Source organism: Argopecten irradians, unplaced genomic scaffold (assembly GCF_041381155.1).
Source record: "Argopecten irradians isolate NY unplaced genomic scaffold, Ai_NY scaffold_0319, whole genome shotgun sequence".
Lineage (NCBI taxonomy): Eukaryota > Metazoa > Mollusca > Bivalvia > Pectinida > Pectinidae > Argopecten > Argopecten irradians.
The window spans coordinates 14,759-32,409 of record NW_027187786.1 but is presented as its reverse complement, the minus strand read 5'-3'; the positions used below and the strand labels follow the sequence as shown (position 1 = coordinate 32,409).

Here is a 17,651-nt window from a genome sequence, read left to right as displayed (position 1 = left end):
CGACAGAGCATAAATGATGTTAATCATTTGAACAATAATTGGTGTTTAATCGTGTATATGTATGCCTAATTAACACAAAAAATAATATAAAATAATTTATTTCGCCTGTTGTGCATGCGCAATCAGTACTTCATTCCATATAGGATATAGTGTCACGGAATTTTTTCGGGATGCAACTGGAGAAAAATACTAAGTCGTCTGCTTCTGTTTTTAATAGTGAAAAAATACCAGTTGTCAGCGGTGGAGCATCGTTAATTGTACAATATTATTATATAAGTACATAAAAATATATTGTATCAAAATATACGTATATTCAATAGATTCTGTCAGATAACCAAGATGATCCTTAAGTTACCTTTTATTCTTTCACTAAAATATGTAGTCCTTCAATGAGTTGTTCCTGACAGCTCTTATTAAAGTACGGTTGTTTATATTATATAAACAACAACAACAAAAACAATATGAATGCATCTGGATATAGATAACTATTATATAACATGTGCTGCTTGTTTTTTCGTGTCTCGAGGTCTCAAGATTGTGAGATAAAGAAATGTACCACGAACAGTCAAGTGTAGTTTCTTCGCAGAAATATATCAGTTGAGGTCATATAGTTGTTTCTGCATACCAGAATCGACTAGCAGAAGGTACACTTCCTGCACCCATGGAAAGGTAAAGTACAATGTCTGAAATGCTTAAACATTGTGATAACTATTATTCTTTTATAACTTTTTGCTAAAGTTATACATTTCTATGTGCCGTAGTTTTCATTACTCACCTATCAAATAGGGCTTTTAATTACACATATAGACGGTAATTGTCGTGGGAACTGCGGTAGACCATAAAAATTCGGCTTCTTGGGTTGACTGTGTGTACTCATTTCACTGCATTGTAAACGTAGATATCATGATATTTGGACTCTTATTTTACTTTGAATGAGTGTAAGTAATGTAATTCTTAAAATGTTGGTATTTTGTGGTGGTGAGTAACATATCAAGATAGGTGCAAAGAAAGGAGGTACAGACGCCCAAAAATTAAATACATAGCAGATGTAAAAAGATGTTTTTTAAAGATAATATTATAAATAATCAGACAATTAAGCATAGGCAATTATTTTGACATCCATAAACATATTGAGTGTGTCTTTAGACCAAATGAAAGTTATAACATAAGTATCTTTGTATGGATTACGAAGAAAGAGGATTTTAAATGAGCTTACAATGGCTTTCTATATATCAAACAAAAGACAATTTACAACTTACTTTAAATCAAATCAATAAATTTCAGTGTCGTGAAAATTTTAAAAATTTCAAAAATAAATGCTTGTAAGGTGTCTTCCAGGTTTCTCCACAAATTAATTAGCACTAGTAGACGGTGTGCCGAGTGGAATATTAATTATTTCAAGCTCATGATATATTAAATAAGAGATACATTTGAATTCAAAGCCATTTTTATTGTTTATCTTTTATATTCGTTTCAACACCAGTGTATTGATATCTCTCCAAATGTTCATTCATTTCGATCAGGAGTTTTGTTTGAAAATGTTTCGTTGTGTTGGTATGAAATGTGGAAGCCTATTTGTAGGCATCCATAAGGCGGCGGTGAAAGACTGATAACAATGATAACGAAAGATAAGTGGTCAGCATGTGTGTTATACAGTACATGTATAGTATTAATAAGGGACTAGAGATGTCGCACGTAGCCATGTTGCCTTGGTGAAATTGGATATACATTGTATGTGAAAGTGCTGTAAGAAACAGGTTATAGAATGTGTATTATAGCAAACACAAAATAGTAAAAGCTGCAGAAAAAGATAAACGAAGTAAAGAAAGTTGTAATTAACTAATTAGCTAACATTTCATCGCTGTCGGGAACACGTCTTCAGCTCTTGCAAAGTTATTGAAATAAAAATTATAGATTTTCGACATTTAATGTCTGTATTTTTATTTCAATAATGTCGTAAAGGATGTGCATCTCATGGACTGCCATTAAGTGTTAATTATAGCTTATTAGACAACTCTTTCACTTACATTATCATATTTTACGTACTTTTTTGCTATTTCGTGTATGCTAAAACATGTTATTAACTGCACTGTCTCTAACAGTGCTTCTGGGCATATATCCAATTTATATTTCTAGTCCCATGAACAATAAAATAGAACACTTATATAGTTTCTGTGTCCTTTATTGTGAATTTTCTCAATTTATACAATTTACACATCTGCTCATTTTTGTGTTAGTTTAATCGACATAATGATTTAATTGGCATGACGTTTACTTTTAGGTAACTTTGTAGTTTTGTGTTTTTATTTCTACCATCTAGATTCTAATTCTTCTTTAACAATGCGACATGTCCCAAAATGTGACCTGGATATTCATGACAGGTCCCATGATTAAAGCAGATAAGTTTTCAGCGCTTCCGATTATATTTTCCATGCACTTTCAGCAGCAGAAAAGCTCACGGCCTCTAAGGGCCAGAGGAATATTATAGTATTGATTAAAATTCGCACACCAACTACTTATGATCGGTAACGTCTAAAAACATATTTTTTAATGAGTGGATATTGATTATTAGCATTTAGTTAATGACACATCCAGATACTTTAAGTTTTGCTAGGATTTAACGTTACAAGCCGTTTGTCACTCTAGGTTGGGATTTAAGAAAGAATCATACACGTACAAATGTATATGTATAGCTCAGTTCTCTCTTTTCATTGCAGAACTCGAAAGACTGCAATGGATTCCGCCAGTAAAGATGGTAAATATAAATTTAATATTTTATATATAGAAATCAAAAGATTTATGCTACACGTAAAAACTAGATTAAGTTTGGAGGTAAATTAAGTTGTGAATACAAAGTTAAACTAGTCAGCACCAAGTGCCCATCTGATTTTTAATAATAACCACAAACAAATTCAACTATTTGAAATTGAAACAAATTGTAAATGCGTGCTAAAGGGTTCATTGCTCATGACATCATCATCAGGTTCAGTAGCTTTCCTTTTAACAATGAACGTATGCCATTTTATCAAAATATCATACGCACATCTTAACGTGATGGTTCCTTGTTTTTTTATTTTCATTTAAACATTTCTGAATATTCTGACATTTCACTTATACCTATAATTTATATTTAAAGCATAACAGGACGTACTGTGAACCAGATTTCTTTCGTGTACGAATTATTTTTATCGAATAAAACGACCACGGTAATTTCGCGAAAGATTTCTTCGCGAATTAATATCTTCCACAATTATTTTGAAAGGTATTTCCATTTAATTTTAAATCCGCGATACTCAACCTCCGCAAATATGCTTTAAAATGCAAATCGAAAATTTAGTAGACGGGAAAGTTGGATTATAACATTAGCTTTCAGGTTATATATATATTAGAAACTTTACATATCTATGAACTTCGCTATATATTGACCGTCACGCAAAAATCCATCTTTGGCGCAATCGTTTATACACCTTATTTTTCAATGGTTGGTTTTTGTCTATTAGCCTATTATATAAATACATGTAAGTAAGTTTTCATATTTATCTCTATGTATAAAAATGTGTATGTATACATGTGTATATATTGATTTATAAGAAACGACAATGCCTTATGTATTGCTGCTAATGTCGGTGACAAATGATATTGCAGTGTAAGATAATAGATAAGATATTGTAGCATGTTGTGACTTTTCTAGTCATTAATTCACCAATTGTCTTAATTTCCTGGTCTCGTTTAATTATCTTAGTGGTTATAAGACAAATGAAGTTTATACTTTAAACTATTCCAGCTGGTGGCCTTTTGGAAAACTTTCTGAGGTATTGATTCTTTTTAAAAGCTCCGGGTTACTGATCTGTCAACTATATCAATACCATTGGTATTATTGGTATCTTATAATGGCCTTCGGTCTCTAGATTGTTAAATACATCAAAGAAATTTGGCCTGATATTGTTGTCTCTACGACATATCTGATTCTAAGCTTCAAACAGTATTACAATTCTGCATAGAAAATCTTGCCACTAATTTTATGGATCGCACGGTTGTTTAACCGTCACAAACGAGCAGCAACTGATCATGGAGGCTCGATCTGCTTGAACGCCTCTTATCCTTCCATTGTTGCATTGCAGATACCGATATTTATCAGAAAATAGCAGAAGTTTCATTTTCGAATTAAGTTTACAAGTTGTCATTGGCATAATTGTACATAATTGAATAAAAAAAATCTCTTAAAATTCGATTGAATTCCAATTTCTTGTGTCACTGTAATAATTCAACAGGTATATGTCATCTACATATGTTTGCGATTGTACAGATTCTGTTTTGATTTTTGTTTTTAAACGAAATGTACATTCCATAGAACTTGTGATTTTCTTAACACGAATACATTCCCGTGTCATCAAACTGATAGCTAGACAGAATCAAGAGTTAATTCCCTTGATAATTCACAAAACAAGAAATATCGATGTTCTATATACGGCGTTAGTTATTGGAACGTTTTTGAAATTGGAACATTTTTAAAGATAATTCTTAAGTGTTCTACCTTGTGATTGAATCCAGATTTTTTCCAATAATTCATGCCTTCAGTTTAATTTCATGATCTGTTTAATTGTCAACAGTGCATATATTATAAATAGAGATTTTTGAAGCTTGCGTGATCCTACATTCCCAGCACTGTGAAATAAATATCCAGACATCATAAACAAGACTTTTGAATTCATTCAAAGAAAATTTGAGATTCGAACTTTTTTTTATGAAATATCCCAGTTTTAAACTATATGTTTTAGGGTTGTCTCACGCCATCGTTTCCCGTTTTTTTTTCTTTCTTTTTTTTTACATTTTAATTATTTTCATGTGTTGATAGAGATAATAAGCAATACGAAAGAAAATGACATAAACAGTTGTCATAATTACTATACACCACCATAATGTTTGTTCAGGGCAGTTATTGTTAGGTTGGATTGTACACTTAAAAGTCTGTATCACACATTTCAAAAGCGTCCCATTTTGGGTAGCGTTCCAATTAGGATAGCGTCACGTTACTTGTATATATAACTTTCCATTTATTTCTATATTACATTTTCCTTGGCTTGTGATAAGAGTGATACTTTATATATATATAACGATATACAATAGATAATCGGTCCAAGTGTTGATACCATAGTATTGTTTGTAATGAAGTGTTTTTTATATTATAGTACTAATAGTCATTCCTATACTGTCAATTTGATGATTCTTCTTGTGTAGTGAAAAATATCTTAGTTTATTTATGATCAATTACGAAAGCAATTGTGAACACAGAAAAAAGATGAAATCAAGTCGACCCCCTAGTGAAGGAACCTGCGGAGTGTAGGGTTTGCGTGGGTAACCGACAATGTAGTGAAGGAAGAGTTCGACAACATTACCAAAGTCATACAACTTTACTGGTACGATAATTTTATCATCGATACAAATAGTTTGGTTTTCTAAATATGTTATGTTTCATTAAAGATGCTCCGTCGCCGACAGAGCATAAACGATACCTATCATTTGAACAATAACTGATGTATAATCGTTTTTATATGTGTCTGATTAACACAAAAATGCATATGAAATAATTCGTTTTACTTTTGGTGCTTGTACAATCAGTACTTAATTTCATATAGGACATAGTGTGACGGAATTTTTTCGGGATGCAATTAATTATTTTTAATAGTTCTATCTTTAAGTAACCCAAACTTTTCAATGGTGATAATGGTGTAAAGTAAGTAACTTTTGTAACTGAAGAAAAATACGAAAGTGTTTGCTCCTGTTTTTGAAAGTGAAAAAATACCATTTGTCAGCGGTGGAGCCTGTACTCATAAAACATTTACATTACATATCATTCAGATATTCTTTTTTTCACATACATTGATGAATATGCTTAAGCCCTTATTATCAAAGTTTGAAGAAAAACAGTATATTATGTGTTTTTGAACAATCGTTTATTTAAGCATTTTGAACAGCATTCAGGTGATAGTCTATGGTTATCATTATTAAGGAAGCATTATAATAGTTGTACATCAGTAGAAGCTCAACGTTGTGTCTACAATGATCAACATTGGTGTAGCTTCTTACAGCGAGCCGAAGAAAAGATATATGAAGTTCACATTACAAAAAAAAAAAAAAAAAAAAAAAAAAAAAAACAGACTAACAAAAATATCTCTTCCTCCGTCCTCATTCAATATTGATTATATTGGATCGATACTATATATGTATTATATGTTATCCCTGGAGTTCTTACCAAAACACTGAAGTGTATATATGTTTGTTGCAGATGCCACAAATTTTTATTCACATCACTCTATTTGTATGGAATGAAATGTTTGTACTGTAAAAAAAAAAAAAATTGAAAAAAAAACCACTCCGTTGGATCGACAATACCCGATATCCTTTACCAGAATATCAAGAAAATACATTTTCTACTTTTACGTGAATTGTTAACGCCATTTCGTCCAGTAAGCATATACATTTAGAATGTTGTGCACTTTTGGCGAGATGACATATGTACAAGAAAATTATTTGGACAGTTTTTTCAAACTAGTTCGTCCCCAGTCAAGATTCTGGCAGTGCTAATTTGATTGGCCATTTCCAAAGGTCATCCTGACGTGACCCCTAATGGGATGTTCTCAGATCCTCATATCAAACGTAGTGATAATAAGGATCTGTATTTTAATCAATTGATAATAATATCCATCCACCTATGGGTTGGAGATTTGAATGAATTGTGAACAAGCTATATTATCATTTGTTTCCCGCGATTTGCCAGTAAATGATTTTATTGTGAAAATACCACTAAAATTCTCATCCAAGAATTAGATGTTTTCCACTACTACAGCTTACAGGAGGTGGAATATTTGGTTTTCCTGTTATCAGTGTAATGTGACTGGGTAGGCTGTACTGCCTCCCGGTAGACTTGGTTATATATTTCAGTGACATGGCAAACTAAAACGATTGTTAAAGTTTCCCCTATCACAAGAAGACACTATACGGATAAAGTATTCTTTCAAACTATAGCTACTGTATTTCACCCCCAAAACTACCTTAACGTTGACAGAAACCAAATAATACTAAACTAAATTAAAATAAAAATTGAAGAAAATACGGTAAAAGAACTCATGACTGCCCAAAAATAGAAAAATAATAATAAAAATAATAATGATAAGTAACATCGTTGCCATTGTTGGTAGACGTTGCAAATGACGTCAACTTCCGGTCACATGCGGAGCTTCCAAGGAGTTATTTCCATGGGGTTATTTCCTTCCAATTCCAATTCCGATGACTTATCTAACTTATTCAATTTACAGTCGATTAGTCCAACCTTCCGGTAATTGTGAGATGTCACAATCACCGGAAGGTAGGACTAATCGATGATAAATCATACTTTACCCACGTCGTTTTGGGATCTCGAAACTCCCATATTAGACAGTATTTCGTCTTTGCATATTACAGAGTTAGCTCCCTTGCGGGTAGGTATCGATTATTACGTCATTATTTTGTGAGTGCAATTCACGCCGTTTTCTCGAAAAGTATGACGTTACGCTCGCAAACACATGACGTCCAATCAAAACCTATCCACAAGGACAGATAACTCTGTAATATGCAAATTTACATTTAGCTAGAATTTTACAAAAGAAATTTTCATGATAATCACCTTACGAAAGCAATCTAAGACAGATAGCGGAAGTCATGTCCATGGCTAGATACATTTTACTTACTTTATAATATCAAACATTGGTATATCTGATAAGGAGGTCAAGAAACGGAAATATCTAATGACAGAAGGTAAGGGTCAAAGAAGTAATATAAACAGGTTTTTTCCAGATGACACGGGATCCAATCAAACGTAAGTCTGTTGGATACAAATTACTCCAAATGGTAAATATGGGACAAGGAAGTAATTCCAACCGTGTGGACCAAAAAATTGTCAAATTTCCGAGGCGATCTGCCCCTTTATCAAGATATAAAAACCGAACACGATTACATAATAGGATACGAACAGTAATGCGGGACAAAGTAGACAAATATTTAACTATACAGCACAGTAGATATACCGGCAGCAGATAAAAGGGCACGTACATTCATTCTGAACAAGATTTGACGATAATGCACTTGATAAATAAATTGATTTAAACTGTCATCCCGTGATTTTTTCTGGACCAACGCTAAGTCATATATTTTGGCAACGAAAGAATAAATCAATAAATCAAATAACGACAAGGCTTCTTTAGATATTGCTGACAGAAGATATATGGCTCAGCAAGGAACTGATAGTAACGAAGGTATTTCAAAGGCGGACTTTAAACTGTTATTGATGATGTCTTACGATTTATTTACAATCTACACCATATGGTCCGTTTTAAAGTATAAGAGATACGTTTACATGCAGGGAAATCGAGATGGACTGGCCAAAAAAGGTAATATATATATATGTATTTTATCAATTACATAATGCATTGCAGATATCATAAAATATCTTAATATTACATATTGGTATACTGTCCTTCTATCGGCATGCAAACGTTGTGCTTTTGAATTGTTCGATAGCTATGAATCGATCAATTCAACATGTACGTGTATAATATGGCAAGCCAACATGACATTCATTCAAAGAGCAATGCCGATCCTTAATTTCAATGCATATATATAAGATATCTTGATTGTGATATAAGACATGAGATATCTTATATTAAAAAAAATAATGAATCCTATAAAATATATATATTATCATATATATTATATATTCAGCGTCATCCCCGCCATTGCGAATGATTCCAAGATGTGTTCCGAAGGTCTCAGAATGATGCTTGAGGGAGAAATTAGTTTCTGGTTTTAAATGCTACGAAATCTCGTTCTATACAAGATATCTTATATAGTAACGAGATTCCAATTACATATCTTATAGAGAGCGCAGCGAACGGGCCGAAAGCCCGTTCGCGAAGCGAACTCTTGTGATAGAGGTGTCTCGGTAACGTTATTATATGTAAATCATCCAATATATGTAGAGTTGGAAAATTTTCGCAAAAGGTAGCAGTGTACAGTAGATTTGAAAAATTCAGCAAACTTATGTGCAGGCTTTAATCATGTACACACAGCTTTTTAACCTTATATAACACCTATATAAAAGTATATATATTTTTTATCTACACAACATTTGCAATTGTCATGCAGAGTTCATTTTTGGAGAGGTCCTGCTTTTTGTTGTTTTTGTGAGCCTGTAAAAATCATGGTAAACAAATTTTTTACCTTTAAAAATTGCAAAAATTGGTATTTTCAACCCAAAATTACACCCCCTCTACAAATTATTAAAAAAAAAAAAAAAAAAAAAGACTATATATAATTTCGCTGCATCCGTCAAAACAGGTGACACTTGAATAACGAATAACTGTCCAACTTTACTTTACCTGGCCAGAAGTAAAGTTAGACAGTTATTCGTTATTCGAATAACGAATAACGAATAACGAATAACTGTCTAACTTTATCTTGCTGCCGAAAGCCCGTTCGCGAAGCGAACTCTTGTGATAGAGGTGTCTCGGTAACGTTATTATATGTAAATCATCCAATATATGTAGAGTTGGAAAACTTTCGCAAAAGGTAGCAGTGTACAGTAGATTTGAAAAATTCAGCAAAATAATGTGCAGGCTTTAATCATGTACACACAGCTTTTTAACCTTAAATAACACCTATATAAAAGTATATATATTTTTAATCTACAGAACATTTGCAATTGTCATGCAGAGTTCATTTTTGGAGAGGTCTGCTTTTTGTTGTTTTGTGAGCCTGTAAAAATCATGGTAAACAAATTTTTTACCTTTAGAAATTGCAAAAATTGGCATTTTCAACCCAAAATTACACCCCCTCTACTAGAATTTTTTTAATACAGTTTAAAACCAAGCATCACTGTCGTGACAGTGAAACTGAGATTATTTCGACATAGGTATATCATTAAACTTTTGAGAAATCTTACCTCGTACCGTGGCTATCAATTTCTGCTGCTACAGAATTGAGTTTTTCTGTCTTAGACGCACATTTGGATACCCTCTAAACCATTAATCTCGAACCCATTTAGTTGAATTTCTTTATGCAAATGTGAACCCTCCATATAAGTCTCTAGATTTAATTCACCAATTTTAGCACATATTCATTTTTTTATTTTTCTTGCATATAATAAAACAGGGGCTTTATGCTTAATAAAAATCTCACCCATGGCCATTCGGTCTTACTGTACACTGCTACCTCAACTTGTTCACAACAAAGTCGATAAAATCGATGTGATCATACACAACTGTATGTCTTTGTATGTTTTTGATGAGATATCTGCATATCTAATACATGTAGATATATATTTATTATCCAAAGTAAACTACCAAAATTGAATCAATGAAGTTTGTCCCATCTTGATTAATAATGTAAAGTTATGATGTAAAAATTATGACGCCATTTTTGATATAAAAAAAAGTTTAAAACAGCTTCATTCATTTTTTACAGAATTCCTCATTTGGGTAACTTCTTGATTACTCAAACAGGTAACTGTTACTCAAATGGGTAATTGTTACCCATATGCAGAGTTGTGCCCAACCTGTTTAATATGGCAAGCCGTTTTAACATTTAATCTTTCTTCTCTTAAGGATGTACTCCTCTGAAATGTCAAATTTTCTTGTAATAAACTTTTTTTCTCATATAGATTTTAAAAAATAGAAGTCCATACTATAAAGAAAATGGAAGAAAAAACAGATGTCTGTGTGCTTGTTTTTGAGCTATTGTCACTCAAAGGTACCTAGTTGACAAAATATTAGAATTTATGGGAATTTTGCCGTTTTGACCATATGCACAAGAGATAAGCCATAATTTCTTAATGAGGTGTTTGATATGTATGGATGTTTGTAGAATTATTTTTCCAGTAGTCTTCGTTAGAAATACATGTATACTAGTTTTGATTATTAAGACTAATATTTTTACTCAGAATAACAACATATGCTACCCCTACCTCTTAATTTTGAGCTACAAAATGCACCATTTTCAGCCATCAATGCCAAATTTAACCCTTTACAGAAAAAGTTCTGGTATTAAACTTTTGTTAATATTTTGCATATCAATAGGGAAAGGGTTGTTCCTTCTAAATCAGGCAGGAAACTGGGGGGTCCGTGTGCTCAATTTTTTGCCCGTTTTGAATATTTGTTATTTTTCAATATTTTAGAGTAAAAAATAAAAGTACTCAAATTACCATTACCGCCAAATGTGCCATCTCTTAAAATCCCCGTATAAAAAAAATCTACTAAAAATAGAAATTTAATATTTTGACCAAATTTGCAACTGGCAACTTGCTACAGATATTGATAAATTATATTTGATCTTTGTGGAAACGAGACTTCAATGGGACTGAAACCCCAAGGTGGAACATTTTAACTTAAGGGAAATTCTTTTCCACTTACATGTAGAAAATAAGATCTTTCTCATAGTTCATATGTACGTTCACCTAGGACCCTAGTTATGCAAATTACATTTTTAGACTGATCAGCCAACAAAATGGCAAAATATATCGTTTGTATATTACTAAGATAGATTGTTTCACAAAATATTAGTTTCCAGACGATAATTTGTGAAAACATCAACGGATTTTGATCAAACTTCACACAATGGTAGCATATGAGAAAATACAGTGTGGGATTGAATTTGTTGTCGAAAGGTTAACTACAAAGGTCACTGTTACAAAAAATATATTGTTTCACAAAATATTAGTTTCCAGAGAATAACTTAGATAACATCAATGGATTTTGATAAAATTTCACACAGCAGTGGCATATGAGAAAATACAGTGTGGGATTGAATTTTGGGCCAACAGGTCAACTACAAAGGTCACTGTTACTATAATTAGATTGTTTTAAAAAAAATCGTTTCCAGACGATAACTTTAGAAATAAATCAACGGATTTTGATCAAATTTCACACAATCGTAGCATATCAGAAAATTTAGCTTGGGATCGAATTTGGCGTCAAAAGGTCAACTACAAAAGCCACTGTTACTAAAAAATAGATCATTTCACAAATGTTAGTTTCCGAATGATAACTTGAGAACACATCAACATTATTTGTTCAAACTTCATACAATGATAGCATAAGTAAGCAATAATAACTTGCCAAAGATTAGAAAATGTAATTGACGACAGAAGGCATGTGTTGCTTGCAACACTTACTGTAAGCTTGTTAATGGTCATTTGCTGTCTGTTGTCCATTTGACAATGTTTCAAATGTTAGACTGAAGTTCATGTGATTCAATTAAGTAAATATTCTCCCTAAAAGCTTTGAGCCATCTACGAACATTTTCATAGTACTAGGTATATATTTAACAATGTTAGGTTGGTCGTTTACTTAACCAGATTTTACACCTGAATTTTAAGTTTGAGAGAAAATGTATCAATGATTTCACACTTGTGAATAACTTAAGTGCAACTGTGTAAAACTTCTAATAGGTTTGTGGTACACGATAAATAATCAGTCCTGAAACATGTTTAATTAGTGCTCGTTTTAATAAGGTTTGCTTCTTTCTAAGCGGTCCAATATTTAGTCCCGGACTATTCTTTGTATAATTATGTATGAATAAATGTCGGGCTAATTGGACGGTACAACTTTGTTGTGGTTTCCACTTTTAAATAAAGGAGTTACATTAATAATGGTATGACAATCTCCTGGAATTTTGCTTTCATTTCATGATGACTTTTGGGATATAACAGAAAACACATACTCTCTAATATATGTTTCTGGATATAACTTCTAAAGGTCCGACAATTTCTTCGTAAATAGCTGTCACTAATTTGAGATGGAAAATATCGGGGCCTGGCGATTTTTTAAACCAGTTCCTTTATAAAATTTTTGTCGATATTTTGATTGACTTCAATACAGTTACCGTGTACTTACAAAATTCGGATGGCTCATCAGTGATAGACTGGTAGAAGACTGGTCCAAAATATGTATTAATTTCATTGGCAGTGTTACGGTTTTGTTGATACCATCAGCTTTCTCGACGTTTTTTAAAGACATCTTTATTCATGTTTTGTCTCTTACGTATTTCCTAACAAATCTTGATGTTATCTTTGATGTTTTCCACCAACTCTTTCTCATAGATATAGTGGGAAGGTCAGATAGGCTTTAAAATTCCTTTCTGTTTTACAATGTACATGTATCTTACCCATTGCGCCTTTTATGGCAAATTGACAGCTTCGAATTAATCGCTTCAATGTCAAGATGAGATTTCAATCGTTTTTTAACGTGCAATATAATGTAAATGTTCGTGCATTTTGCTAGAACTTCTTGACGGTACTTGGTTGCTGGCTTTCTGACCTTCATTTTGAAATTGACCAAAAAACCGAATAACAAATTGCTGAATTGTCTTGGGACCTTTGGAACTATAGTGTAAACCAACAAGCATTGGTAGTTTCTATACAAAAATTGTGAATCGAGAAGGAAACTATCTTGATTTGTCACGTTGTAATACTCATAAAAATGTGTCACTGTTAACTATTCCACATCCTCGATATTCCAGAGGTTCCGATCACTTACGATCTCTACACCCCTGGACTATCTCATAGTAAAATTGAAGGCAGCTCAGCGGAAAACATCTGACCAATCACATGCTAGCAAAGATTTCCTCTGAAGACTACAGAGAGAGCGACGCCTAACATCAACGCCACACAGTCGACCACAGTGTACCGTTATACGGCTCTTTTGATGTACATCAAATGACTGAATTACCTGTACTGTTCTGTTGCCTCCAGTTTAACTATGAAATAGTCCAGGGGTGAAGAGATCGTAGGTAATCGGAACCCCTGGAGTATCGAGGATGAGTATTCCACTTCAAAAAGTAATGAAAACCCTTTGTCATTTATCATTTATTATATCTTTCCTTTTACAGCCAAATTGACTTTTGAGCAGTTTATCACCAAGCTGACGAAGCTCTCTATTGACCCCGCCGATTTTTATAAGAATACCGTGGAATCTGCTTGTACCTACGTTGTTGGGACGTACCCGAACACCATTTGACATGTGGTTGGAAGCTAACATGCCTTCTAAGGTCAGAGAAGGGTAGGTTTACACAACCAAACTGTATTGCATGGATTATTTGTTTGTCGTTTGCTTTCTTTCAAGCAATCTTTTTAAGTTTTATTGCAACTTGGCACAATTGTATATGCTAATAGCTGAATTTTAAGTTATTTGTGCCATAATTTTCATACTCACGAATCAAGAGGAGCTTTTAATATTTAATTCACCATACAAAATTACCAACATATTCAGAATTACAATATTTACAATGCATATGTTTTAATTTTAAAAGTCCAAATATTAGCTGAAAATTATATTTGGTAGTACTTTGAGTACCTTGTTTTCTGAGCAATGTTCAATACTTTTCATCGCTGTTATTGAGGTTTGTTCAGTACAGTTTGCTACATTAAAAACAACATTGTCAAGTCAGGTGATTGAAGCTTGTTCATTTAATACACAGTCATTTATTTATTTCATAAGTTAGTAAGGAAACCCTTGGGTTTGTCACTGGTGAAATATTTAAGTTAAGAAAGATGTGTTTTCTTACAGTGATGACATACCTGAGTTTGTTTGGGTCTTAAGACCACGATATAAAGAGAAACAGAAGCCCGACAGCGACACGTATGAAGCAGATTCCTCATCAGAGGAAAAGGAAGAGAGTTCGTCAACTGATGACGATGAATGCGATTCTTCAACAGATGATGAAGAAACCATGTATCCACCACATGTGAAGAGGATGTTGGCTAAATTCTCAAAAGAAATTTCCTCTGGAAAAGAAATAACTAAACAGCTTGTTTTTGATCTAGCTGTTGAATTTGGAATTACGACTGGGAAGTGGATGCTGTTTCCTGAGTCAACTGGGGTCAAGGTCGATGTACTGTGGACCAAGATTGCTCGGTCCATCGTTGACGGCTACATTCGAGGTTGTCATTATGCAAAAGTATCCACAATGACTATTGAAAAGATGCTGGGAAATGATAATCCAAGTCATGTCATATGTATCTACAACGACAACTTTCTTGATATGGATAAAGTGAGAGCTTTAGAAAGCGGTATCCGTGCCATTGGCATACGCGGGAAGCTTTGGTACAAACCTGATATATTTACATACTGTGGTGTGTATAGAAACAATCAGTGGAACATCACTCCAGTCATCTACCAAAGTAACTATGACGTCAAATCGAAACAGTCTAAGATTGATGAGGTTTAGAAACGTAGCTTAACATTACTGCAGCATACAGCATGTGATAAGGCAGTTAACATTTATAACAGGAGCGAGGTCTATCCCGTGTTTAATCAAATTACATAATATATCTTATATAATTATATAAGATATCGTATATATAGCATATAAGATTTATGATATAGAAATTAGATAATATATCTTATTTAAGTTAATAGGATATCTCGTATTATATATAAGATAACTCGTTTAATTTTCTATATAAGATCCTGCATCTTGTATCGAATATGGGATATTTAATTACAAATTAAGGTATCTTATATAGAATGAGATTTTGTTAAATTAAAAACCTTTTGGCCCTTTCATGAAAAATCGTTCCTATTAAAAATATCTTGTGTAACAACGATATTTTAATTATGTAAGATATCATATATACATAAATAAATTGAACGACATATCTTATATACGATCCTATAAAGAATCCCTTTTGATTTCTCTATAAGATATTTCATATAGTATATAAATATATAATATCGTATTCAAGATATCTTATATAACAACGATATTTTTAATTAAATAAGATATCTCGTTCATATAAATATCTTCTATCGTATTCAAGATATCTTAAATACATGCATTGAAATTAAGGATCGACATTGCTCCTTGAATAAATGTTATGTTGGCTTGCCAGATACATTAAGCTGTTCTCATAATCGATCTGATTACGTAGGTCATATGTAGACTTGTACAAGTCACCATATAATATATCCATCACTGCATAGTATCTGGTATATATATATATGTTATCTTTTCATATTTTTTAAGTTCTTCCTGTGTTATTAATGTTAGACTGGCTTGAAATGACGCCAAAATTTGTTGACCTAGTTTAACTTTATTATGAATGTGCCAACATCAACCTCGATATTCCAGGGCCTAGACAATTTCATAGTAAAACTGGAGGCAACAGAATAGAACATGTAACTAAATCGTTTGATATGCATCAACGATACACTGTGGTTGACTGTATGGCTTTGAAGTTGGGCGTCGCTCTTCCTGTAATCTCTACATAATTTTTTTTCTGGCCTGTGATTGGTTCAGATTTTTCATCAGATGGTGGTCATGGGCTATTCAAATCGCCTTTCGTCCACGGTCCGTCGTCCGTCCGTTAACAATTCTTGTTACCCCTATTTCTCAGAAATCACTGAAGGGATCTTTCTCTAATTTCATATGTAGGTTCCCTAGTTTTGCATATTGCATTTTTGAGACTGACCGGTCAACAAGATGGCCGCCAGACAGCCATCTTGGATTTAAATATTTAAGTTTGCTTCCGCTATTTGTCAAAAAAAATGTTTCCGTAGGGCCATAGTTGTCCATATTGCATTTTGGGACTGATTGATCTACAAGATGGCTGGCCGTCCGCCATCTTGGATTTTTATAGTTTAAATTTGTTACCGCTATTTCTCGAAAAGTACTTAAGGAATCTATCTCAAATTTCATATGTAGGTTCCCTTAGAGCCCTAGTTGTGCATGTTGCTTTTTAGGACCGATTGGTCAACAAGATGACCGAACGACCGCCATCTTAGATTTTGATAGTTGAAATTTGTTACCGCTATTTCTCAAAAGTACTGAAGGGATATGTCTCAAATTTCGTAAATATGTTCCCCTAGGCCCTAGTTGTGCACATTGCATTTTGGGACCGAACAGTCAACAAGATGGCCGACTGGCCGCTATCATGGATATTGATAGTTAAAGATTGTTACTCCCTATTCTCAAAAAGTGGTGACGGGATATGTCTCAAATTTCGTATGTATGTTCCCATAGGCCCTGGTTGTGCATATTGCATTTTGGGGACCGAACAGTCAACAAGATGGCGGACCGGCCCTAGTTGTGCGTATTGTATTTTGGAATCGATCGGTAAACAAAATGGCCGACCGGTCGCCATCGTGGGTTTTGGTAGTCAAAGTTTGTAAAGCAGAGAAAATATCTCTTCTTTCAATTATCAGACATAGATCATTCTTTGGTGGGCGCCAAGATCAGTCTGGGATCTCTTGTTTCCTCTGAGCTGCCTTCAGTTTTACTGTGAAGTTATCCAGGGGTGTAGAGATCGTAAGTGTTCGAAACCCTTGGAGTATCGAGGATGGGCCAACATATGTTACATAGATAATTCTAGCCAGGTGTTTTTGTTCTTTCCCAATACCTTTGTTGCTTGAACTCTAATAGCTACCATTTTAAGATTGTCTGTACTTGGATGTGGAAAGGCAGGTTATGGAGTTCCACAAATACGACGGTTCAGTCCTGTCTAAAATGGTTCTATGATTACAGGGTTTAGTACAAACCTTATAGCCGGTAATTTTAACAGGAATGTTATTTTCACTATTTATGGGTCAGTGTCGAGATTGCGAAAGTTATGATATGCTAGTAAA

General features: G+C 33.3%; 1 protein-coding gene across 1 annotated transcript; it reads left to right on the top strand.

The window, feature by feature from the left end:
* The first annotated feature begins 555 nt into the window (after nucleotides 1–555).
* On the top strand, nucleotides 556–15,768 carry LOC138312439 (UPF0696 protein C11orf68 homolog). Its single transcript, XM_069253313.1, has 4 exons — nucleotides 556–669; nucleotides 2,718–2,755; nucleotides 13,918–14,087; nucleotides 14,595–15,768. Exons 3-4 carry the CDS (start codon nucleotides 14,047–14,049, stop codon nucleotides 15,253–15,255), a joined length of 702 nt encoding a protein of 233 aa, XP_069109414.1. The 5' UTR covers nucleotides 556–669; nucleotides 2,718–2,755; nucleotides 13,918–14,046; the 3' UTR covers nucleotides 15,256–15,768.
* Nucleotides 15,769–17,651: the final 1,883 nt, after the last annotated feature.

Coding starts and splice junctions, on each gene's coding strand:
- LOC138312439 (XM_069253313.1), top strand. CDS start 14,047: ATGTGGTTGGAAGCTAACATGCCTTCTAAGGTCAGAGAAGG. Junction 14,088..14,594: donor CCTTCTAAGGTCAGAGAAGG/GTAGGTTTACAC, acceptor GTTTTCTTACAG/TGATGACATACCTGAGTTTG.